The 23350-nt window shown below is 36.7% G+C and overlaps 1 protein-coding gene across 1 annotated transcript in view; it reads right to left on the bottom strand.

The window, feature by feature from the left end:
• The window catches only part of stard13a (StAR-related lipid transfer (START) domain containing 13a), an 87572-nt gene that overhangs the window by 12948 nt on the left and 51274 nt on the right, over positions 1 to 23350 (bottom strand). The window contains 8 exon segments of the mRNA XM_056466528.1: positions 1302 to 1515; positions 1996 to 2121; positions 2124 to 2193; positions 5169 to 5328; positions 8231 to 8375; positions 8378 to 8400; positions 10974 to 12301; positions 17664 to 17727. Of these exon segments, the coding sequence (XP_056322503.1) occupies positions 1302 to 1515; positions 1996 to 2121; positions 2124 to 2193; positions 5169 to 5328; positions 8231 to 8375; positions 8378 to 8400; positions 10974 to 12301; positions 17664 to 17727 (2130 nt within the window).

The raw sequence follows: 23350 nt of genomic DNA, 5'->3' as shown, positions 1-23350 counted from the left end.
TTCAGCACATTTAAAGGCAACTGTGCCTGCTGTGAGCATGCCCTTAGAAGCAAAGAAAGGCTGGGTGATATATGGCAAAACTCTCATATCACATATGTCATCTCATATCCTGATAATGTTATATGTATTATGACCAGGGCCAGACGGATTCTGCGGACGTTTTTTTTGCTGTTTCTGCTGAGAATTTTGGTAAAAATCTGCGGATTTTTGCGGAATTATTTGGGGGTCATAACTAAAACCTTAATATGTGAAATAAAAAATTATACCTTTTAACTTTTATTTAATGTTTAAATTGCAAATCCAATTAGACTCACTTTATTTGGTAAACAAAGCAAGTCTCTCATATAATACATCTACAAAAAGACAGAAAATATTACTTTACAAACTGCATTGTACATAAATCAGATGAACATTTTTATATTAGACAATAATATTACTGAAATTAATTTAAAAACTGAATAAATATAGATTTACACACATTTACTCAGGTAAATAAACAGAATTAATGATGGGCTAAAAATCTGCAGAAATCTACTCAATTCTGCACGCGCAGATTCCGTGTGGGCCTAATTATGACACAGTATAATTTCTGTAAAATCAATCAATTATATATATATATATATATATATATATATATATATATATATATATATATATATATATATATATATATATATATATATATTGAACCACATGTAAAGGACTATTTCTTTTTTACTTCAAAATATTCTCATTCATATTTGATCATATTTCTCACAATATTTAGAACTTCAGGGCAAATGTTTGATTAAAAATGTAGAGATATAAAATAACCAAATATAAAACCCTTTTCAAAACTAATGATTACCGGTTTAACATAAAAATTCTACTTTAGTTTCTGTCTGCATCCTAGCATGTAATATTGAGCTCATATAAATTGTGAAAAATTTATTACTGCAAACAATATATTTTCTGGGACCACAAAATAAAATAAAGAGCATAATATGAAACTGTATTTTGTCCATACAATGTATATTGTCATATTGCACTGACATAAAGCAAAGCAATACGATTTTTAGATATGCTAAAGCTTGTATTCAATAATGAACATTAAGTTTAAAATCTTAAATCCACTACACCTTTTCATAGAGCTTGAAGGAGGTTAAAAATAACATATTACTTCTAAATTTGATGTATCTTGAAAACATAATAAGTGAACCTCAGAGAACAGTGATAAATAAACAAAAAGGCAGTTCATGACCTCTTAAATGAAACACTAGTTTCCATTCATGTTTGGAATGAGCTAAAAACAGCTCCGTTACCTGGGCGACAGGTTATCATTCTTCATGATGTTGAGGTGGAAAAGTGATGGAGCGAGGCACACAGCCAAGTTCATCGGGGTCATCTGGTTCTCCTCAACCGAGGAAGTGACATCATTTAGGAAGCACAGCAGAGTCTGCAAGACCTCGCGGTTTTCATCCGGCATCAGCATGATTGCTGCCTGCACAGCTTGTAAGCGTTGCTCTTTAGGGACATCTGGGTAGACAGACCAGTATTTGTTAGGGATCTGAAAGTGTTTTATCATGTTTTCTGCAGGTTTTTACCAACCGTCCTCCTTTAAGACCATTATGAATGAATTTTCAGACTTATAAGGCAAAACTCTAAGGGTTTTTTTCTAGTATTTTTTACTTGCTTCATTAAAATTCAAACACATACTTATTAGCAAATGTTCTTGTTATAAAGACAATTAAACCAGATTGGTAAATACAGTTAATGAATGTTTTTTTTTTTTAGATGGATTGTTGGTTGTACTGATTGAGTAGCTTTACACGGACAAAAAAAAAAAATATTTAGAGCTGTTTAAAATGATTTAAGACCTACAACACCATATTTCAGTGAATTTAAAACTTTTTAAGGACTAAAATGTTGTTTTTGAATTGTAAGATTTTTTTAAAGACCCTGCTTTTTTTTTTAAAGTTTATTTAACATTATTGAACACACAGGAGCTGCTCTTACACTGGTATATATGAAGGAAGGTTTCGCCCATTTTGCTTGTGAGAAGTGGCTCAGGTAAGTCTCTGAAGAACTGTTTGACCATGTCCGCCACATCGTATGCAGACTGATCCTCATAGTTCACATTTCAGGGGAGGTTTCACACATTTGCCTGAGAGCCTGGATACGAGACTTTACCCCCGATTTTCGGAAAAGTCCCACCTGTAAAGAGAAAAACATAATTTTCTCAGTTTTTTAGGGAAAATGTGTGTGGTGCTTACAATGCTTTGGCTGTTAGGATGTTTTTGGATGTCTGTGTATATGTGATCACATTTACCATTGCTTGGAGAAATTCCAAAAATGAAAAACTTAAAGGGTTAGTTCACTTAAAAATGAAAATTCTGTTATTAATCACTCATCCTCATGCCGTTCCAGTCCTCTGAGACTTTCAGCCATCTTAGGAACACAAATTTAGATATTTTATATGAAATAGACAGAGACAGCGATGGTGCCAAGAGGTTCAGAATCCAGAAAAGGACTAAAGACATCGTCAAAGCATTCCATCTGACTTCAGTGGTTCAACTGTAATCATAGGAAGCTCCAAGAAAACATTTCTGTGCCAATAAACTGTAAAAACCTTTGTTTGCTCATGTCTTCCACAGATTAGGGTGCGTCTGCTACTGCAAATATGACATTTGCATGTTGCACTGCTGACGCTAATGACAAGTACATTGTGCTGCCCGTAGTAAACATGCATCCTCACAAGGAAGACACTGGTAAACAGAACCATTTTTACTCATTTTTGGTGCACAAAACAGTTCTTGGAGCTTTGTATGATTATAGTCGGACCACTGTAGTCACATGGAGTGTTTTGGCATTGTTTTTTGGTTTGTTTTTCTGGACCTTGAGCGCTTGGATTTCATCTAAAATATTTTTATTTGTGTTCTGAAGATGAACAAAGGTCTCAGGAACAATATAAGGGTAAGTAATAAATAACAAAATTTTCATTTTGTGGTGAACTAACCATTTAAGGCTCTGATACATTCAATAGGAAGTCATTTTTGGTTAGATTAAAATGGTATATTGCAAGTGAACATCCCAAAAAGGGATGCTTGTAAATATGCTTCTTAATAACAAATAAATGACAGTGGTGAGAAACAATCGTGGAATTGTAATTATTTTTCTATTCTTCGATTGAACATTTTTTATAATTGGATTTTTTTTTGTGTGTATAACAAATGTGTGTTTGTGTGTCAGCATACGACAATTATATTTGTGAAATATATATGTACTGTATTTGCTAGCTGGAAATTATTTGTCATACTATTTTTTTTTTAACAAGTGTTTTTAGTGTTTTTTCAATAATTACTAAACAACACAACTACACAACTAAAACCTGAAATAAGAATAATAATACAAAGAAAATAATGTTAATAATAAAAATCTAAATAAAATAAAATGTAATTATTATAAACAATCAGGGCATATAAATTTTAATGAAAATCCAAAGAGTCAGACAACAGAGGCAGTGAATATATTAAGCACTACAATGCTGCATTATATTGGTCCAGGTGATCAAGAGATGGTTGGCATGTATTGTAAAACCTATCAAGGTTACCAATACCTCCATTACGGACTCTTATCATGTGCAATATTTGAGTGCGTTAAGTTAACCATGTCTTAAATTGAGGAACAAAATTTTATTTCCACAGTTTTAGAATGACACTCTTAGCGATAATCATTACATAAGTGCATTGTTTGTCATGCTAAATGACATGCAGGATCACACAGAAAACAGTGACACCATTTTCTTAATAAATGAAAAGTAATAATCAGCAGTACGCATTAACATGTGAATTGATTTGAATGTTTGAGCTTAACAGACCATAACCATTTAGAAATCCTGTAATGCAAAATCTGCTGGATTGGTTTGGTTAGTTTAACTAGTTCATTGACACATACTGTCTCAACTTGTTAACATAATTACTGCCACAATCACCAGCGATCTAGTCCATACAGATCGCTGGAGAACTACAAATCTGCCATCAAAAAAACTACAAACCCTGTCATGCACCCTGTTCCTGTTTCACCTTGATCACACACACACACACACACACACACACGCGCACGCACGCGCACGCACACATGCGTTTGCTTTGCCTTGCCGTGTTTGACCCTTGCTTTGTTCTTTTTGTTTACATGACCACATAAACTGGATTCTCTGTATGGATCTGTTTGACCCTGTTGACCATTGCCTGCCTGACCATTCTTGAATAAACCCTGCATTTGGATCCGCACCTCCGTTGTCCAGTGTCCATGACATTATAATTACAGTTGACCAATTGTAGTTCACCAGCCACAACAAACCTTTATTAAATTAAGTTTTAATGATGTCACCCCAGTTTGTTCATTGTTTTTAATCAAAGTTCCCTTAATCAGTGGCGGACTTAATAAGTAAGCGATATAAGCAGCCGCTTAGGGCTCCAGGGAATTAGGGGGCTCTGACCAATGCCAAGAATTGCCTAAATTATTCAGTTGCTCTTTTATAGATTTTCTATCATATGTTGTAAAATTAGTCTAAAACCATTAAGATTTTAACGTTATTACTTCTTTTCAAAACTGGGGGCCCCATGAATAGTGGAACGTTCCTTCCGTACTGCACATGCAAATATTAAAATCACAAATATAGCTAATGAACTGTACATATAGTTAGTTTGTGTACTTGTTTTTTTATTTGTAAATGTACTTAATTTAATTTTACATTAAGAAGATATAGTTTCCACTTACAATATATTTTTAAAATGCAGTTTATTTACAAAAAAACAAAAACAAAATGAATCTACAGAGGAAAAAAATATCTAGAAAGAGCGTGTTTTGCATTGTAATGATAGGGTCCCATACCTGAAATTGCTTCAGGCCCATAAAATAACTAAGTCCACCCCTGCCCCTAATACAAGGGCAAACAATTGTTGGCATACTGTAATCTGCTTAGTTTGAAAGTGACCTTAGTGTGAATCCTGCTTCATACATCACTACACTATCAACAATGGACAACAGACCTTTTTCTTTGCTTGATCTTATTAAGAGATCAACATACAGGGCAGAAATCAAACACTATGCGGGTCTTATAAGTGAAGCAGTGACTCGTCACAAAAACTAAACCTTGTAATCAGTGAAATGTGAATGAAACCGTGTACCTGGTCCAAACACTGGCTTCTTAAAAAGCGCAGGGCGAGCTGTAAGCACATGGGCAGAGGATGTCCATACCGCTGGACATGAACAATCAGAGGAACGCCAAAAACCGTCTTGTCCTTGTAGTCTGGTCCCTTCATTCTCTTCATGAATTTTGGCACTGACCTAAGAAGACAAGCAAGGAGATCAGTTTATAATCATAATTGTATAATACAGGATGGAGTGTAACTGGAAGAATGCACAGAGCTGGATTGTAGCAGTTTTTTTTTCAATCATAAGATGAGATTGTTTCATAACCTTGCTTGACGGAGGAGACTCTTTGATCAATGTTATTCAATAAGAGCAGATAAAAACCCCAATCGCATTCCAACGGGACTTTCCAGGACTGTTTTGTCTTATTGCCTCAGAAATCCCTTGAAAACTACATCTGAATAAGTGTGATACATTTAACTGATCAAAAGTGACAGTAAAGATGTTTATTTATGTAAGGATGTCAATTTAAAGGCTGTTCTTTTAAACTTCTTAAATAATCTAAGAAATCACAGAATCTACAAAAAATATTATTATTCAGAGGAAACCCACGCCAACACGGGGAGAACATGCAAACTCCACACAGAAAAGCTAACTGACCCTGTCGGGGCTCGGACCAGCGACCTTCTTGCTGTGAGGCGATTGTGCTACCCCACTGCGCCACTGTGACACCCAAAAACTTTTTAATATGAAGAAATGTTTTTTTAAAACCAGGTTGGCATATTGTTTTAAAACATGAAATAAATGTTCTCTTTGGTAAAAATAAGTGTCTTCTTGCCACAAATTTAAATAACTTCAAACTCTTAGACTTACTTTATAAAGCGTAATATAACAACAGTTGTTGACCATTGTGCTGTACACAAATTGTGTTATCATATAAGATCAAAAGGTCATCATACAATACATACATCATGAAACAGAAAACAACATGCTCAGATAACTCATGTATTAAAAGTCTTTTCTCCTAAATGGGGAATTTATAGTTTCCCCTTGAACATGGATTCAGAAGAGATTATTCTAACAGAGAGAGGTAGACTGTTCCATAATTTGGGGCCCACAAAGGAAAAGGTTCGGTTTCCCTTTCTTTAACTTTGATCTGGGAACTTTTAACAATCTCTGACTTGAGGACCTTAAACATCTAGCACAGTAGTCCCCAACCTCCGGTACCGGTCCGTGAAACAATTGGTTCCAGGCCGCACAAGAAATCATTCATTATTTACATTTTATTCATTATCTGAGTCAGAACGATCTTTTATTTTGAAAAAATTTCTTGGTTACATCTCGGTCACTTGAGTGCCAAAATTTTACCCAAAATCTGGCAAAATAAGTAAGAAACAGACGTCTTTGGAAAATTTCTTTGTGAAGAAAAAAAAAAAGGCCCAGTAAAGAATCCACGAACTGCATTCCTGGAAGGAATGCATCTGCAACCCATTTGTCAACAAATCAGGTGAATCCAGCATGTATGTGCAAGAAGATCAACTGCTAGAGATTGAAAATGATGGCAGCCTTAAAGGGCACCTAGGTTACCCCTTTTTCCAGATTTAATATAAGTCTTTTTGTCTCCACAATGTGTCTGTAAAGTTTAGCTTAAAACACCCATCAGATCTTTTATTATACCTTTCAGAAGTTTTTATTTTATAGCTCTGAGCAGCAGGTAGCGGTTTTTGTATACTGCGCCTTTAAGGCTAGTCCTTCATGCACACCATTTCCACGTGTCTGTCACCATGCCTTAATCTCCTCCAACTGCGTCAGACAACAGACAGACATGAAGGAAGAAGATCTCACGTAACGTTTGTGAGAAATACTACAGTAAGAACTTTACCAATGAGTATTTGATGCATTTGTTGTGGGGGTTGCAACGATGAGTCACATACAATGTCGTTACAAAGTTCACGCACACACACACAGAGCGGACACGCACACACACAGACAGCGCGCACGTTTAACTCTTTTTGCAAGCAAATGTGACAGGATACAGGTTAATCTCCACGGCTGTATGAATATCTGTTATGTTAATGTATAAAATAAACTAAAACTTCTTCTATATTATTGTTCTGACAAACGGCTGTGGTGATGAATTAAATTTTAAAAAGTTAATCGTTGTAATTCATTACACACATGCACTGTTTTAAAACATGTTAAATTTAAAAAACTCACTCTTGATCACATTTGATGATGATTGATGATCCTAGCAAACAGAACAGACCTTTTATTCCCGGTTGCTTTGCGCACGTCCTGTCTTGTTGATATGATTATACGCGTTACTACGGAGACATGTTAATAAGCAGCTGTCAATCAATTCGGTGGACGGGGGGGATCGCACTCCTACGTCAAGTTGCAGTCGGCTGAAAACCGCTCTAATTGATCTGCCATTTTTATATTGTTAAATTGAAAGAAAAAAAGGACTGGGAGTGTTTATATCCCCCCAATATGCACTATTTATATACACATACATTATACCACATCTATACACTATACCTACTCATATGTCTGTCCAAACAGCTTGAAAAACAATATTGCCGTACATATTAGAACTGAACCTGCAACATACATATGTCTGTAAATCATTCATAAAATTGTTCAATTTAAAAGACATATTCAGGAAAAAAAAGATTTAAAGATTTTTATCAAATTTGCTTGACAGATTTTGACAACTAGTTCAACATTTTTGTATGTAATGACTCAAGTAATGAAATTAGGACTATTAGTTTTAAATGGACTGACTATTCAGCATTCACAAGTTTATTTAATTTTGACTGACATGACATAAGCAAATGATAATGTTAAAAAAGAGCAGAGAGTTGTATGAAAGCAGTTGATGCATGTCCAAAAGCATTTGCAATTTGTCGGAAGGAATGAGAAACTGCTACTATGATGTGCACTAATTGTTTTGAGAAATGCATTAACTGTTGTGCAAATGTAAATAGTGTTGTGAGATATGCACCAAAGCGACTGAGAAAACTGAACATTAACAAGCAAGCAATTCTACGTTGGATTAAACCAAATATTTAAAAAACGTGTTTTATAGGTAACTCACCAAGTCCATCCATGCTTGTTAGACATGGAGTATTTCTCCATGATTGCAGTGAGGCGCAATAAAGAGAACTTCTGCAGCAAGCTAAGCTGGCCCACCGATTGGCTGGATATCTGCAGCGAGATTCCTGATTGGCTGAGCAGGTTGACATCCTGAAGCTCGGCCATCTAAGGCTGTAAAGGTAACAACAAGAAGAATATGAATAAAAATCCCTTTATTCATCCTCATGACTTCTTAAAATCTCATGAACCATAAATGCACAAAAATTAGGTGCATACATCATTTTTATATAAGAAGCTGTGTGGAGGTTTAGGGCTTACAAATAAATGTGAGAGTTAGTTCACCCAATATAAAAATTTGGTCACAAGTTATTCACCAAATAATTCTCCGTAAGGTATTTCTTTCTTCTGTTAAACACAAAAGTAGATATTTGATAAATGCCTGTAACCAAACAGTTGACAGAACCCACTGACTTTCATAGTAGGAAAAATTACAATTAAATGTTACTGTCTTAGATCCCAACATTTTTCAATAAACTGTTCTGTGGTTAAGCAGAAGAAGAAACTAATACGGGTTTTTGACGAAGTAGATGGTGAACAAAGGACAACGGAAATCTTAATCAAGAAGCATTTCCAAGACAAGTAAAACATTTTGTTTTATTTTATGAAAAATACGACAAATTAAATTGAGTTTTTCTTTAAATCAACCTAATTAGCAAGTGGAGTAATATTTCAAATTAAAAACAATTATATCTTGGTTTAACCCAGATTGTTTACTTTGTTTAATGAAAAACTCAAGATTATTATACATGTTATACATAAACTAATTATTTATATACAGTTGAAGTCACAAATATTAGCCCCCCTGAATTATTATCTTTTCCCTATTTCTGTTTAACGAAGAAAAGAAAACTTTTTCAACACATTTCTAATCATAATAGTTTTAAAAACTCATTTCTAATAACTGATTTACTAAATCTTTGCTATGATGACAGTAAATAATATTTGACTAGATATTTTTCAAGACACTTCTATACAGCTTAAAGTGACATTTAAATGCTTAACTAGGTAATTAGGCTAACTAGGCAGGTTAGGGTAATTAGTCATTGTATAATGATGGTTTGTTCTGTAGACTATTGAAAGAAAATAGAGCTTAAAGGGGCTAATAATTTTGATATTTAAATGGTTCTTAAAAAAATTAAAAGCTGCTTTTATTCTAGCCGAAATAAAACAAAAAAGACTTTCTCCAGAAGAAAAAATATTATCAGACATACTGTGAAAATTTCCTTGCTCTGTTAAACATAATCTGGGAAATATTTAAAAAAGAAAAAAAAATTCAAATGGGCTAATAATTCTGACTTCAACTGTATATATTGGGTTTTTTTGGGTTGGGAGGGGGGGGGGGTTGTATTAGTTAATGTTAGTTAATGCATTTACTATAATTTTCATAAATGCTGTACAAGTATTATTCACACTTAGTTCATGTTAGTAAATATGGTAAAATTTAACTAATGAACAGTTTTGGATGTAACACGTTCCACAGTAACATGTTACTGCTTTAAATTACATTTTTAAGGAACACAGTCATGTAATGAATTACATTTTAAATTTGTGTAATTTGATTACAGTTACTAAAGTCAATGTAATTGTGTTACTTACGTTACAAATATAGATTTTAGAAAAACTGTTTTCCACTGCAGCGTCAGATAATAAGCATGCAATTTTAAATTGCTTGAGAATGCGAGCTGAAATGGTTGCTAACGAGAGTGCTTCTTCAAGTGGAAATAAAGACTACGTTGATTTCACTGAGCGTAAAAACAAAAATACAGCTGTGAAATGCAGTCTATGTCCAGTCTCTAAAGAACTTTCAACTGCTTTTAACTCGACCAGCAGCTTGTTCAAGCACTTGAATAGAAAGCATTCTACTGCCCTACTCATCACCAAGGAGGACACCGGTGCCCAAAAACACAGCGGCCCAACTCACAACAGGCTAAATAAAATTTTTGTGCAGGATCGAAAGTGAAGGTATTTTCTGAACGTGAAAAGAAGCATAGCTGCTTATGGGGCCGTTCACATATCGCGTCTTTTGTGAGCGAAAGTTTGTTATTTGGAGTAACTAACCCCCACCCATTTATTCAATTCGAGATCGCTCACCACCTCCACCTGGGTCTTCACTTTGAGCACTTGCCTCTCGAAAAGTCTCTGCACGGCCCTGATACCATGGATGTCAACGGTTACAGGTCTCCAGTTTTCATCATTTGTGTTTATTGTGTTTAACAGGTTTGGAACAAGTGAATGATGAGAGAATTTTATGTATTGGGCTCTTAAATTCTTTAAGTCTTTTTAATATGTCAAGCTGCTGTGATTAACCCATTGTTATGTTTTTCAGTGAATATTAAATTACTGAAAGAGCTGCAGCTTATTTTGTATTTTATATATGTATTTTATTATTTTATATTTGATATTTTTTAAAGTAACCTTAAAGTAATTATTAATCTGATGACATTTTACATTAATTAATTAGTAATGTAATCAGATTACAATTTTCCAGTAGTAGTCAGTAATTTGTAATCCATTACTTTTTTTAAGTAACTTACCCAACACTGCTAATGAAACCTTACTGTAAAGTGACCATGTTTTTACTAGTCTAGAAATTGCTTCTTTACATAAGATTTTTTTGATATTTGGACTAAGGAACAAGACAAAAAAACATTTCAAGTGTAAGCATATGCATCCTGAAGTCTCACCGCGGTCGTGTAAGAGAAGCTCCGACCCCTGAGTCCCTCCTCTCTCTGGTGCTGGAGGTGTCCGTGTCATTTAACGAAACCCCGTCCCTGTTGCCGTCACTCGGTGTGGTCAGGCCAATAACAGAGGTGCCCTCAAAGTCCAGTGTGATCTGACTGGAGGACTGGCCGTCAATCATCGTCTGGCCCCGCCCTCTGCCACCATCCCCCTCCCCTTCGCTCTCCGGCAGCACATTTTTAGACCAGTGGTCCACGATCTGCTGCAGGCCATTTACATGCTGCAGTATATCATCCAAATGTGGGAATATATCCTCCTTCTCGAGGTCCAACAAGTCCCCTGTGCTTGCATACAGATGCGAGCCGGGCACGTTATCATACACGCTGATCCTACTTCCCCGAGGACAGCAGCGTGTCACGGGACGAATTTCCCTTCCGCCAACTTTCCTGCATTTAAACGGCTGTGGCTCCGAATCCAGAACCTTCCAGTTTCCGTGTTCCTTATTGGCCAGCGTCAGACTCTCAATCGACAGCGCTTTGGGAAAAGTACCAGGTTTGTGATCTTTTGGGATGTGCACTAATAGCTCGTCATAAGAGCGAAACTCATTTTTGCGGCTCTGTTCAACAGGCCTTCTCCTCTGGGGGGCGCCAGCGAGAACATCAATGTCCTCCAGGTAAACACCCGCACGTTTTCCAGGAGGATACAACTTTGAGAGACGTCCCACGTTGTTCGGTGTGCTTCCGGCACTGCCGCTGGTCTCCGATTGGCTGCTGGCCTCACTGCTGGCCAGCGAATTTGGCAGGTTATTAGAAGGTGGTGTGTTTTCGGCATTAATAGGTGCACCGTTGAAAATCTGAACACATCGTAGAGTCTTTAGAGCTTCGGGCTCGCTTTGCAAAACTGGGCTGCTAATAACTAAAGAGCGTCGTTCTGAACGCCCCATCGATGGCCCCCATGTCCGACCCAGCGTCTCCATCCTCCTAAGGAAGTCTTTGGCGCGTGTATGTCCCCGTCGCCTGCTTTTGGCAGGGAGTGAGCCGTAATGAGGCAGCTCTCTAGGCAAGTGCAACGGGGTGAGAGAGGCAGAGTCTGGCATGGCAGCCAAAGAGTCTTCGCTGTGCAGGGAGCAGATCTCCGGCTCACTGAGGTCTGTCAGAATGCTCTCACTGCTTACGGTGGTCCGCAGGCCCTCACCCACCTCCGAGGGGCTCCGCTCCTCTGCTCGACCCAGGAGGTAATCGATGTCTTGCAGACGGGACCAGCGCCGGCTGTTCCACTCAAATGTCCATCTATTGCTGATGGCCAACAAGTCCTCCTCATCAGAGTCCTCACTCTGCAGGCACCAAAAACACACACAGGATTAATCTTAGCTTCACATAGTTTTCTTTTTGAGCTACTGAACTTTAGTTCTTAGACATCATTCTGTGGTGAAATTAAAACTGATGTACAGTTCACAATCAAGCAGAATAATGTTTCCCAAATCTGAAGTGACTTTTCAAGAGGGCATCTTTCTAACTTTTTTGGTCTCTAAAAAGACAGACTGCAAAAAGAATAACTAAAACCATAATGAATTCAGAAAATATTTTGATATATATTTCTATTGTTGATATTTAATATTGATATGTAATATCATCCATCTATCCATCTATCTATCCATCTATCTATCCATCTATCTATCCATCTATCTATCCATCTATCCATCTATCTCATTCCATTCATCCATCCATCCATCTATCTATCCATCTATCTATCTATCTCATTCCATTCATCCATCCATCCATCATTGCATCTATCATTTCATTCATCCACCCTTCCATTGTTCCATCAATCCATCCATCTACGTATTGTTCAACCATCCATCCATTTATCCATTGTTCCATCCATCCATCCATCCATCCATCCATCCATCCATCCGTCGTTCTAATATTCCATCCATCCATCTATTGTTCCATCCATCCATCATCCATTCATCCATCCATACATCCATATATCTATTGTTTAATCCATCCTTCTAATGTTCCATCCATCAATATATCTATATATCTATCTATCTATCAATCAATCTATCGTTCCATCCATCTTTCGATCTATAGTTCCATCCATCCATCCATCCATTTATTGTTCTATCCATTCACCCATCCATACATCCATCATTCCCTTCATCTATCCATCCATTGTTCCATTAATCCATTCATCTATGTATTGTTCCATCCTTCCATCCATCCATCCATCCATCCATCCATCAATCCATTCATATATCTATTGTTCCATCCATCCATCCATCCATCCATCCATCCATATATCTATTGTTTAATCCATCCATCCTTTTAATGTTCCATCCATCAATCTATCCATCAATATATCTATATATCTATCAATCAATCTATCGTTTCATCCATCTTTCGATCTATTGTTCCATCCATCCATCCATCCATCCATTGTTCTATCCATTCACCCATCCATACATCCATCATTCCATTCATCCATCCATCCATTGTTCCATTAATCCATCCATCTATGTATTGTTCCATCCATCCATCCATCCATCCATCCATTTGTCTATCGTTCCATCCATCTATCTATCTATCTATCTATCTATCTATCTATCTATCTATCTATCTATCTATCTATCTATCTATCTATCTATCTATCTATCTATCTATCTATCGTTCTAATGTTCCATCCATCAGTCTATCTGATGTTCCATCCATCCATTGTTCTATCAATCCATCCATCCATCCATCTATTCATCATTCCATCCATCCAGCTATCATTTCATTCATCAATCCTTCCATTGTTCCATCAATCCATCCATGTATTGTTCCACTATCCATCCATTTATCCATTGTTCCATCCATTCATATATCTATTGTTCCATCCATCCATCCATCCATCCATCCATATATCTATTGTTCCATTCATCCATCCTTCTAATGTTCCCTCCATCAATCTATCCATCTATATATCAACCTATTGTTCCATCCATCTTTCGATCTATGGTTCCATCCATCCATGTATTGTTCTATCCATTCACCCATCCATCCATCGCTCCATTAATCCATCTATCTATGTATTGTTCCATCCATCCATCCATCCATCCATCCATCGTTCCATCTGTCTATCCATCCATCCATCCATCCATCCATCCATCCATCCATCCATCCATCCATCCATCTATCTATCTATCTATCTATCTATCTATCTATCTATCTATCTATCTATCTATCTATCTATCTATCTATCTATCTATCTATCTATCTATCTATCTATCTATCATTGTATTGTTCTATCCATTTACCCATCATCCATCCACCATCCATCCAGTCCTCATTTAAAACCATAATCTATTAAAGTTTCATTGTACAGATGTTACCAATATGTTTTATGAATGGTAAAGCCCAGACGCGCAAGCTCACAGCACAGGAAATCCCTGTCACCCTCTTAACACTATATAACCTTCACAACCCATTTCCTATTTAAAAAACCACAGACCGCATATGTTTACCCTGAACGTTACAGTCATGATGTCAAAAGAGACTCGTGGTATTTGAAAAATGTCAAAAGACAATTTCCAAAACATCCCCTAAGTCATTCTAGCTGGTGTGGGGATTTCTCAAATATCATCCAAACAAGAGGACAGGAACATAACAGGTATCAAATCACTGTCTAGCTGCATTTAAGACAGCAACACCCAAAGACCCCTTTCACATGCCCGTAACGTCAGTAAATAGCGTCACAAACGACCCACTAAATGAGACCCACAGCTTACAATCATAATTAGGCTGAAATAGGAGCTCTACGTAAACAGTCAAAGAGTCTCGACTAAAGATTAAACCAACGCTTCAGTGCTGAAAGCCAACATCAATGCTGTTCACAGCTCACGACTGCTACTTTTAAAGCATCTGCTTTGTTATAAGCAGTTCATGTGTCAGATGATCCGTTTTGAAAACCCAAACAGAAAGATTTAGTCTATAGATGTTTTCTTTATATCATTGACATATTCAAAACATGTTATCCATCATAAAGCAAAGCCATTACAGTAATAGTAAAAACATTATTGTTATGTAGATTACTTCATGGGAAAGACATGTTTTTTGTTGACATATAAAAAAAATGTATGGAATTTCATGAATGGGGCGGCACAGTGGGTAGCACTGTCACCTCACAGCAAGAAGGCTGCTGGTTCAGGCCTTGGCTGGGCCAGTTGGCATTTCTGTGTGGAGTTTGCATGTTCTCCCCGTGTTCGAGTGGGTTTCCTCCGGGTTTCCCCCAAAGTCCAAAGGCATGTGCAATAGGTGAATTGGGTAAGCTAAATTGTCTGTGGTGTATGTGTGTGAATGAGTTTGTATGGGTGTTTCCCAGGGATGAGTTCCAGCTGGAAGTGCATCCACTGTGTAAAACATATGCTGTGTAAGTTGGCGGTTTATTCCACCGTGGCAACCCCTGATTAATAAAAGGACTAAGCCGAAAAGAAAATGAATGAATGAATATTTTTTTATAATCTGAACATTTATTTTGTTTTAAGAAAACATTAAAAATGTTGAATGTGACATCACTTACTTGTCAATGCAGACCATTCCCTCCAAAACTCCCAATAAAAGATCAATTCTAATGTAATTATTTATTTTTTCATTAATTTTTCTTCGGCTTAGTCCTTTTATTCATCAGGGGTCACCACAGCGGAATGAACCGCCAACTTATCCAGCATATGTTTTACACAGCAGATGCCCTTCCAGCTGCAATCCAGCACTGGGAAACATCCATACACACTCATTCACACACATACACTACGGACAATTTAGTTTATTCAATTCATCTATACCGCATGTAATTGGACTCTATGGCAAACTGGAGCACCCGGAGGAAACCTAGGCTAACACGAGGAGAACATGTAAACTCCACATAGAAATGCCAACTGACCCAGCTGGGACTCGAACCAGCGAGCTACTTGTTGTGAGGCGATAGTGCTAACCACTGATCCACTATGTCCTTAATTATTTTTATAAATATAACATTTTAAAATATATTATTTAATGAAGTATATCTATTCTGGCAGTGTAATTCACATTTATAACAGTATTGCTATTTACTCTGTGCACTACCCACAAGTATCCTGGGTTACAATATGTTGAAAGAAAGAATTTTTTTTCTCCCAAAACATGACAATTAAAAAGCAGGTTTATTCCACCAAATATTGATTTCTTAACTCTTCTAAAGTTAAAAATTTGGTAGTGTGTTATCAAAATATGTTTAGAAATAGATTAAAATATGCCACCTTTTTTTGGCTATTTTAAGCAAAAACAAATAATAATAATTATATATATATATATATATATATATATATATATATATATATATATATATATATATATATATATATATATATATATATATATATATATATATATATATATGACATTTAAAGATTTTTAACACAACTACAATTCATAAATCCAAAGAAACTAAATTATATATACTTTAAAGTCTGAAATTATTCATACCCCTTGCAAATTCTCACTTAAAATTTTTGTTTAAACGTAAATAAAAGCTGAGAAATATATTTTTTTCACAATAATGCCTCTTGTACATCGTCTTATTATCTTTTGGAAAAAGTCTGTGTTATGGGCTACATGCACACGGACTTTTAATTTTCAGCCAGGCAGCCCAAAGGCTTCCTGTGAATTGTTTTTACATTACAAAAATGTCACGTTTAAGATCTGATGTCTGATTTCTTTAAAAATCTGTGATCTTCACTGCCTGTTAGATATACGATATGAAGTGGGTCTCAGATCGGACAAGAAGCACTGCATTAAATTTCCCCCGCCATGTCTTTAAAATATGACAGTTTCTTTTACCCCAGTATTTTCAATGGAATTTATCCGCTAGCCTGTTGCTACTGACAGCGCTAGCGGTTACACAGTCTTTCATCTCGTTTTACGCTTGAACAACTAAATAAATGCTTAAGTCTATTTAACTGAATGTATTGTAATTACATTACAACATTGATGCTGTGACAACCTTGTGAAATTGAAAATATTCACATTAAGCTTTTACCGGACGTTTATCATTGGCTTTAGAACTCGAGCTGTGCATAGAGCCCATTTCAGGTCAAAAAAACTCGCTGGTTAAATAATAGATGGAAAGATGATGTTTAAATAACAAATGTTATCATTTGTTGTGATTGAAAATCAGGGTTATTAATTTCTTCTGAAGTTATAAAATTGGAATTGTGTTGTAAATTGTTTTTATATGAACATACAAAAACATGCCAACTTTTTTTGTTATTTTAAGCAAAAAAAACTGTATAAATTACTTTTTTAAAATAATTGAACAACTATAAATTATAAAACCAGAGAGACAGAACTATATATACACAGTCAAACCCAAAATTATTCATACCCCTGGCAAATGTTGACTTAAATGTTTTGTTCAAACGTAAATAAAAACAGAGAATTTTTTTTTTACACAATGATGCTTCTTGTACACAGTCTTATCATCTATTGTGAGAAGCCTGTGTCATTAACAGTAAAAAAAAAAAAACAACTTTTTGTTGGTTGGATAAAAGTAGTTTTAAGTCAAAATTTGCCAATAATTTCAGGCATATATATATATATATATATATATATATATATATATATATATATATATATACACACACACAAATCTACAAGAATTCAATTTAAAAAGCCACTTACTTTCTTCTTAGGGAGGCTCACGTCCAGTTTCATGGAGGCACACTTGTTCAGAGTGTTGAGTCGACTGGAAGAGAAGAAGACAGTCACTGGTGAAGACATCCGTCACTCTCATCTCCACCACAAAGAAACCACAGAGAAACCGAGAGAGAGAGAATCCACTGCAGATCCTACACTCCTCTAACCTCTGTTTGCCTCTCTATGCACAGGTATAGATTTCAAGAAAACTCTCACTATCTCCGTCCTGATTGGCTGCCGGAAAGAGTGACGGGTTCAACTTGGCAGCCGTGACTTCTAATCTCTTTCAAGACATGGCCATGAATGAATGAGACTCCAGAAGGAAAAAACAGAGGGATAAAGAGAGCGAGAGAGTGGCCGATCCACCTCCGCTTTGATCTAACCCTTCAGTGGCCTTTAACGTCCTCATCTGACTGATCTTCACCCCTAAAGAGCTTCTCTCCACCCCTTTAACACACACACACACACACACATACACGGTCCAAACAAGACTGCAGACCCCTCACTTTATATACATTCCAGACACAAACAATCCATTATTTCACCTATAAAACCACAACATGTTATTTTTTGATGCGCTGAAATGTTCCGTCATTACACCAGTAGGTCTTTTTTATTTAATTTTGGCTCCAGTACATTTAAACTAAAGAATGTTGTGGCGCAAATCTGAAGTGACTTTTTTTATGACTGTTTTTATTCAATCTAAATCTGAGGATACAGGTCAGATGCTTTTGCAATGCAACTTAATAATGGAATTAATTGGACTTGGCTACTGTGTTTACCTTTTTAACCTGGTTACTGTATGGTTAATGTTCTTTTCTTCATGTAGGTGAGATTATGATAGTGATCAGTTCACAATGCAATCTGATTTAGCCTTTTTTCCATGTTTGTAAAAATGTGAACACTAAAACAAAGAAAATTGGATATTGATTGTTATATGCAACATCAGAATGGGCTGTTTTTCCTTCACTACTGGAGAGATTTTCTCCACCCCTTCAACACACACACACACACACACACACACACACGCACACACACACACACACGCGCGCACACACACGCAGTCCATACGAGACTACAGCCCCTTAACTTTTTATCCATTCCAGACACAAACAAGCCATTATTTCACCTATAAAACCACAACGTGTTATTTTTTGATGCGCTGAAATGTTCCTTCATGACACCAGTAGGTCTTTTTTTATTTTGGATACAATACATTTAGAATAAAGAATATTGTGGCCCAAATTACAGACTGTATTAAAAGCACTAGGGTTGGGCTGATAGACGATACCATCGTCCATCGCCGATGGCCGATAGATAACACGATGCTGAGCCGGCATCGCAATCCTCCACCCCGCCCCCGTTGCAGCAGCAACCCGCTCGCGGAAAATACACACTCAGGCCCCGTTTACACTAATAAATCTTAGTTTCACACACACAAACACACACACAGGCATGCGCAGCAGCATATGCGCATGTCTGAGCTCCAGGCAGTCTGTGGATTCATAAATAATTAATTCATTGCCGCCTACAAAGAGGATGCCATCGTCCATCGCGACGTTTCACATTAGACATCGTACGATGTCAAATTGGTCGACATCGCCCAACTCTAAAAAGCACAAACCACATTACATTAGATTCATTCTAAATCTGATCCCAGCAGACACACAACATCATAAGACATTAATATTAGGTTAGATTTATGTCGCAAGAACAATGTTACTTTTACGACCAATAACGACGTTGATATTTGGTCGATTTTAGGTTGTGTAGGAAAATGACCAAAATCCAGAGCTAAGTTCTTAAACCAATGTCATATTGACGCCAAATACTGACATTCGTCAGGTATGGCAACCAAAATCCAACATCTGATAGACGTTATAGTGGTAACGTCCACTCAACGTCAGTTGTATATCATTAGACATTAGTTGATATTTTGTTGTTTTTAGGGTTGCATAACCAAAATGCAACGTCTGTTTGATATTAGGTTCTGACGTCAACCCGATTTTTATTTCCAAACAAAATTCAATGTCACACAACATTGGGGTACGACGTCAATCTGACATGATGTTGACGCCCTGTGCCTGCTGGAATGATATAGGTCAGATGCTTTTGCAATGCAATGTAATACTGGAATTAATTGGTCTCTGTGTTTACTTGCATACTGTATGGTTAATGTTCTTTTCTGCATGTGGCTGAGATTAAGATTGTGATCAGTTCGCTTTGCAATCTCAAATTGTCTCTTTCATTATTTGTAAAAATGTGAACAACTAAAACAAAGAAAACTGGATACTGATTGTAATTTGCAACCTAAGACCTCAGAATTAGTTTTTTTGCCTTTTTAATTCAGCCCTAAAGAGCTTTCCCATTTTCACACAAGCAGACCCTTCATTTTATATCCATCCCAGACACAAACAAGCCATTATTTCACCTATAAAACCACAGCGTGTTGTTTTTTGATGTGCTGAAATATTCAGCTCACACACAATTGTTTCTTTTATTTTGGCTACAGTACATTCCGACAAAAGAATATTGTGGTGCAAATGTGAAGTGACTTTTTTATGACAGTATTAAAAGCCCAAACTACATTGAATTAGATTTATTCTAAATCTGATGATCCAGGTCAGATGGTTTTGCAATGCAACTTAATATTGAAATTAATTGGCCTCTGTGTTTACTTGCATATCCTGCATACTGCATGGTTAATGTTGTTTTCTGCAGGTGGCTGGGATTATGATGATCAGTTTACAATGCATTCTGATTTTGCCTTTTTTCCTTATTTGTGAAAATGTAAACACTAAATCAAAGAAAATTGGATATTGACTGTATGCAACCTCAGACCTCAGAATGCGGTCTTTTGCCCATTTTTTAAAATTCAGCTCTGAAGAGCTTTCCCATTTTTACACCATAGGAGACTTCATACCCTTCATTTTATATCCATTCCAGACACAAACAAGCCATTATTTCACCTATAAAACCACAACATGTTATTTTTTTGATGCGCTGAAATGTTCCTTCGGCACACCAGCATGTTAATCAGCTGTTCTTTTTTAGCTACGCTCAGACTACATTTATTTATTTAGCAGATGCTTTTATCTAAAGCGAAGTGAAGATAAAAGTAGCACTTTAAATCATCAGAGAGCAGCAATATATAAACGGCATGGCAAGTCTAAATTAGTTTGGTAAGTCCGCTCACCATTGTTTGGAGTAGGGCTGCACAGTATATCGCTTCAGCATCGATATCTCAATGTGATCATTCGCAATAGTCACATCGCTGGATATGCAATGTTTGTATTGTAATTTATCATTTGCATGTGTTTTTGATTGTATAATGATTTTAAAAGCATTCAGGTATAAGAAATTGTCACATTTGTGACCTTAACTAGGACTCATTTTATTGAATTATTTTTATTTTTATCATGCAGTTACTGTACTTGAATACTGTAAGACTCAGTAAATGATAAAACACTTTTTCAACTGTATCTTTTTCTTCATTGTATTTACAGATTGTTATGCATGAAAATACTCACAACATGTGTAAATACAGAAATGTACTGCGTATAGCACAGACCACAGCAAAAATGTGTTGAGGGATTGTTTATTAGATTATATGGAGATGCACTCCCACTGCAGAATCATCCCAGTTGATATAAAATTACCAATTCTTTCCAAATAGAGATATTATGTCACGTGGTAAAATTATATCGCAAAATAAAAAATATCGCAATGTTTGATTTTTCCAGTATCGTGCAGCCCTAGTGTTAAGCGCACTCAGAATTGCACAATGTCTTCTAAGTTTGGGGTGCTAATAAGAAGGTGTCTGGTGCATATGGAGAAGATAAGTCTGTGTTCACACTGAAGGCGGCAAGACTGTCAAAGTTAGATTTCAAAGTTAAATGCTAGATTTATCTCGTATTTAAAGGGGCCATTGCAGCATATCCACAAATCACTTACATTCCCGCATAAAAACAAGCTTTCTAGCGTGAAAATGTGCACGCCTATTATCAAATTCGTTTACTATGGAAGATCAAATTGTGGCGATGTGGTGGCGCAGTGGGTAGTGCTGTCACCTCACAGCAAGAAGGTCGCTGGTTTGAGCCTCGGCTGGGTCAGTTGGCGTTTCTGTGTGGAGTTTGCATGTTCTCCCCGCGTTTGTGTGGGTTTCCTCAAGACATGCGGTACAAGTGAATTGGGTAAGCTAAATTGTCCGTAGCGTATAAGTGTGAATGAGTGTGAATGGGTGTTCCCAGTGATGGGTTGTAGCTGGAAGGGCATCCGCTGCGTAAAACATGTGCTGGATAAGTTGGCGGTTCATTCTGCTGTGGCGACCCCAGATTAATGAAGGAACTAAGCTGAAAAGAAAATTAATGAATGAATATCAAATTGTTGCGTCTGGTGTGGCTTTGCTCCACTTATCCAATATGTCCATATGTCTGAAATATTCTGGAGCAGGAATACTGTTTTGTACTGTCGTTATAGTTTGCATGAGGTTCCTGCTTTTAAAAAATAAAATAAAACATTAACGCAGATAACTCAGCAGTAACTTTTTTTTTTTAGTTCATGTCCCTGTAGGAAAATGAGCACATCGTAAATAACTGGAAATCCGACGACCGCAATATTAAAACCCTTGGGAACAACTGTGATCCTCTCAAGCGGTGGACTTCTTCATTTCTATTGGTTGCCGACAAACCGCGTCATAGTTCATTACCATAGAGTTGATTTAATTCAACTCTCCTCAATGCCCACACCGGCAAAGATGTGCTGCGGCACTCCTCGTCACGGGCTTCCATTGAAAATAAATGAAGCTCTCGCCGTCTTCGATGTGAACATGTGAACGCACAATTACAGTGTGTGTTTTACAGGTGGTTTGTCAAGTCCACTCATCTGCGTGAAATTGCATGATATTTTTCAGTGTTGACAATAAAGTGTCTGGTGCATATAGAGAGGAGAGATTTAAGATAATTAAGCCCAAATCTATATCAAACACTGAATCGGATCTTTTCCATTCTTCCATACGTGCTCCTAAATCTGATACAGGTCAAATGTTTAAATTACTTATTTGACTGTAGGAATGCAATGATTAAAGATATATACGATTCTGATGATTTGATAACCTTAGATAAAAATGTCACGATTTCGCAGTAACATGGTATTGTGTTTACTGCTCAAAAAGAAGTCATTTTTAAATGTCTGGGTAAAAAAACAACAACTTTTCCCGCCCCTTGAACAGAATATATATTTTTTAAGAAACGTTTAAAATATATATTTTGCCTTTATTATTTTTAAACATCATTCATTCATTCATTTTCTTTTCGGCCTAGTCCCTTTAATAATCTGGGGTCGCCACAGCGGAATGAACAACCAACTTATCCAGCATTTGTTTTATGCAGCGGATGCCCTTCCAGCCGCAACCCATCTCTGGAAATCCCATACACACTAATTCGCACACATACATACAGTATGGACAATTTAGCCTACCCGATTCACCTGTACCACATGTCTTTGGACTGTGGGGGAAAACCGGAGCACACGGAGGAAACCCAGGCAAACGCAGGGAGGACATGCAAACTCCACACAGAAACGCCAACTGACATAGCCGAGGCTCAAACCAGCCACTGCCACTGCTCTGTTCAGGTCTATAGCATGCTGGATGTTGGTGTATAAGCCACTTG

The sequence above is a fragment of the Danio aesculapii genome, chromosome 10, assembly GCF_903798145.1.
Source record: "Danio aesculapii chromosome 10, fDanAes4.1, whole genome shotgun sequence".
NCBI lineage: Eukaryota > Metazoa > Chordata > Actinopteri > Cypriniformes > Danionidae > Danio > Danio aesculapii.
This window is presented reverse-complemented; position numbering and strand designations above follow the sequence as displayed.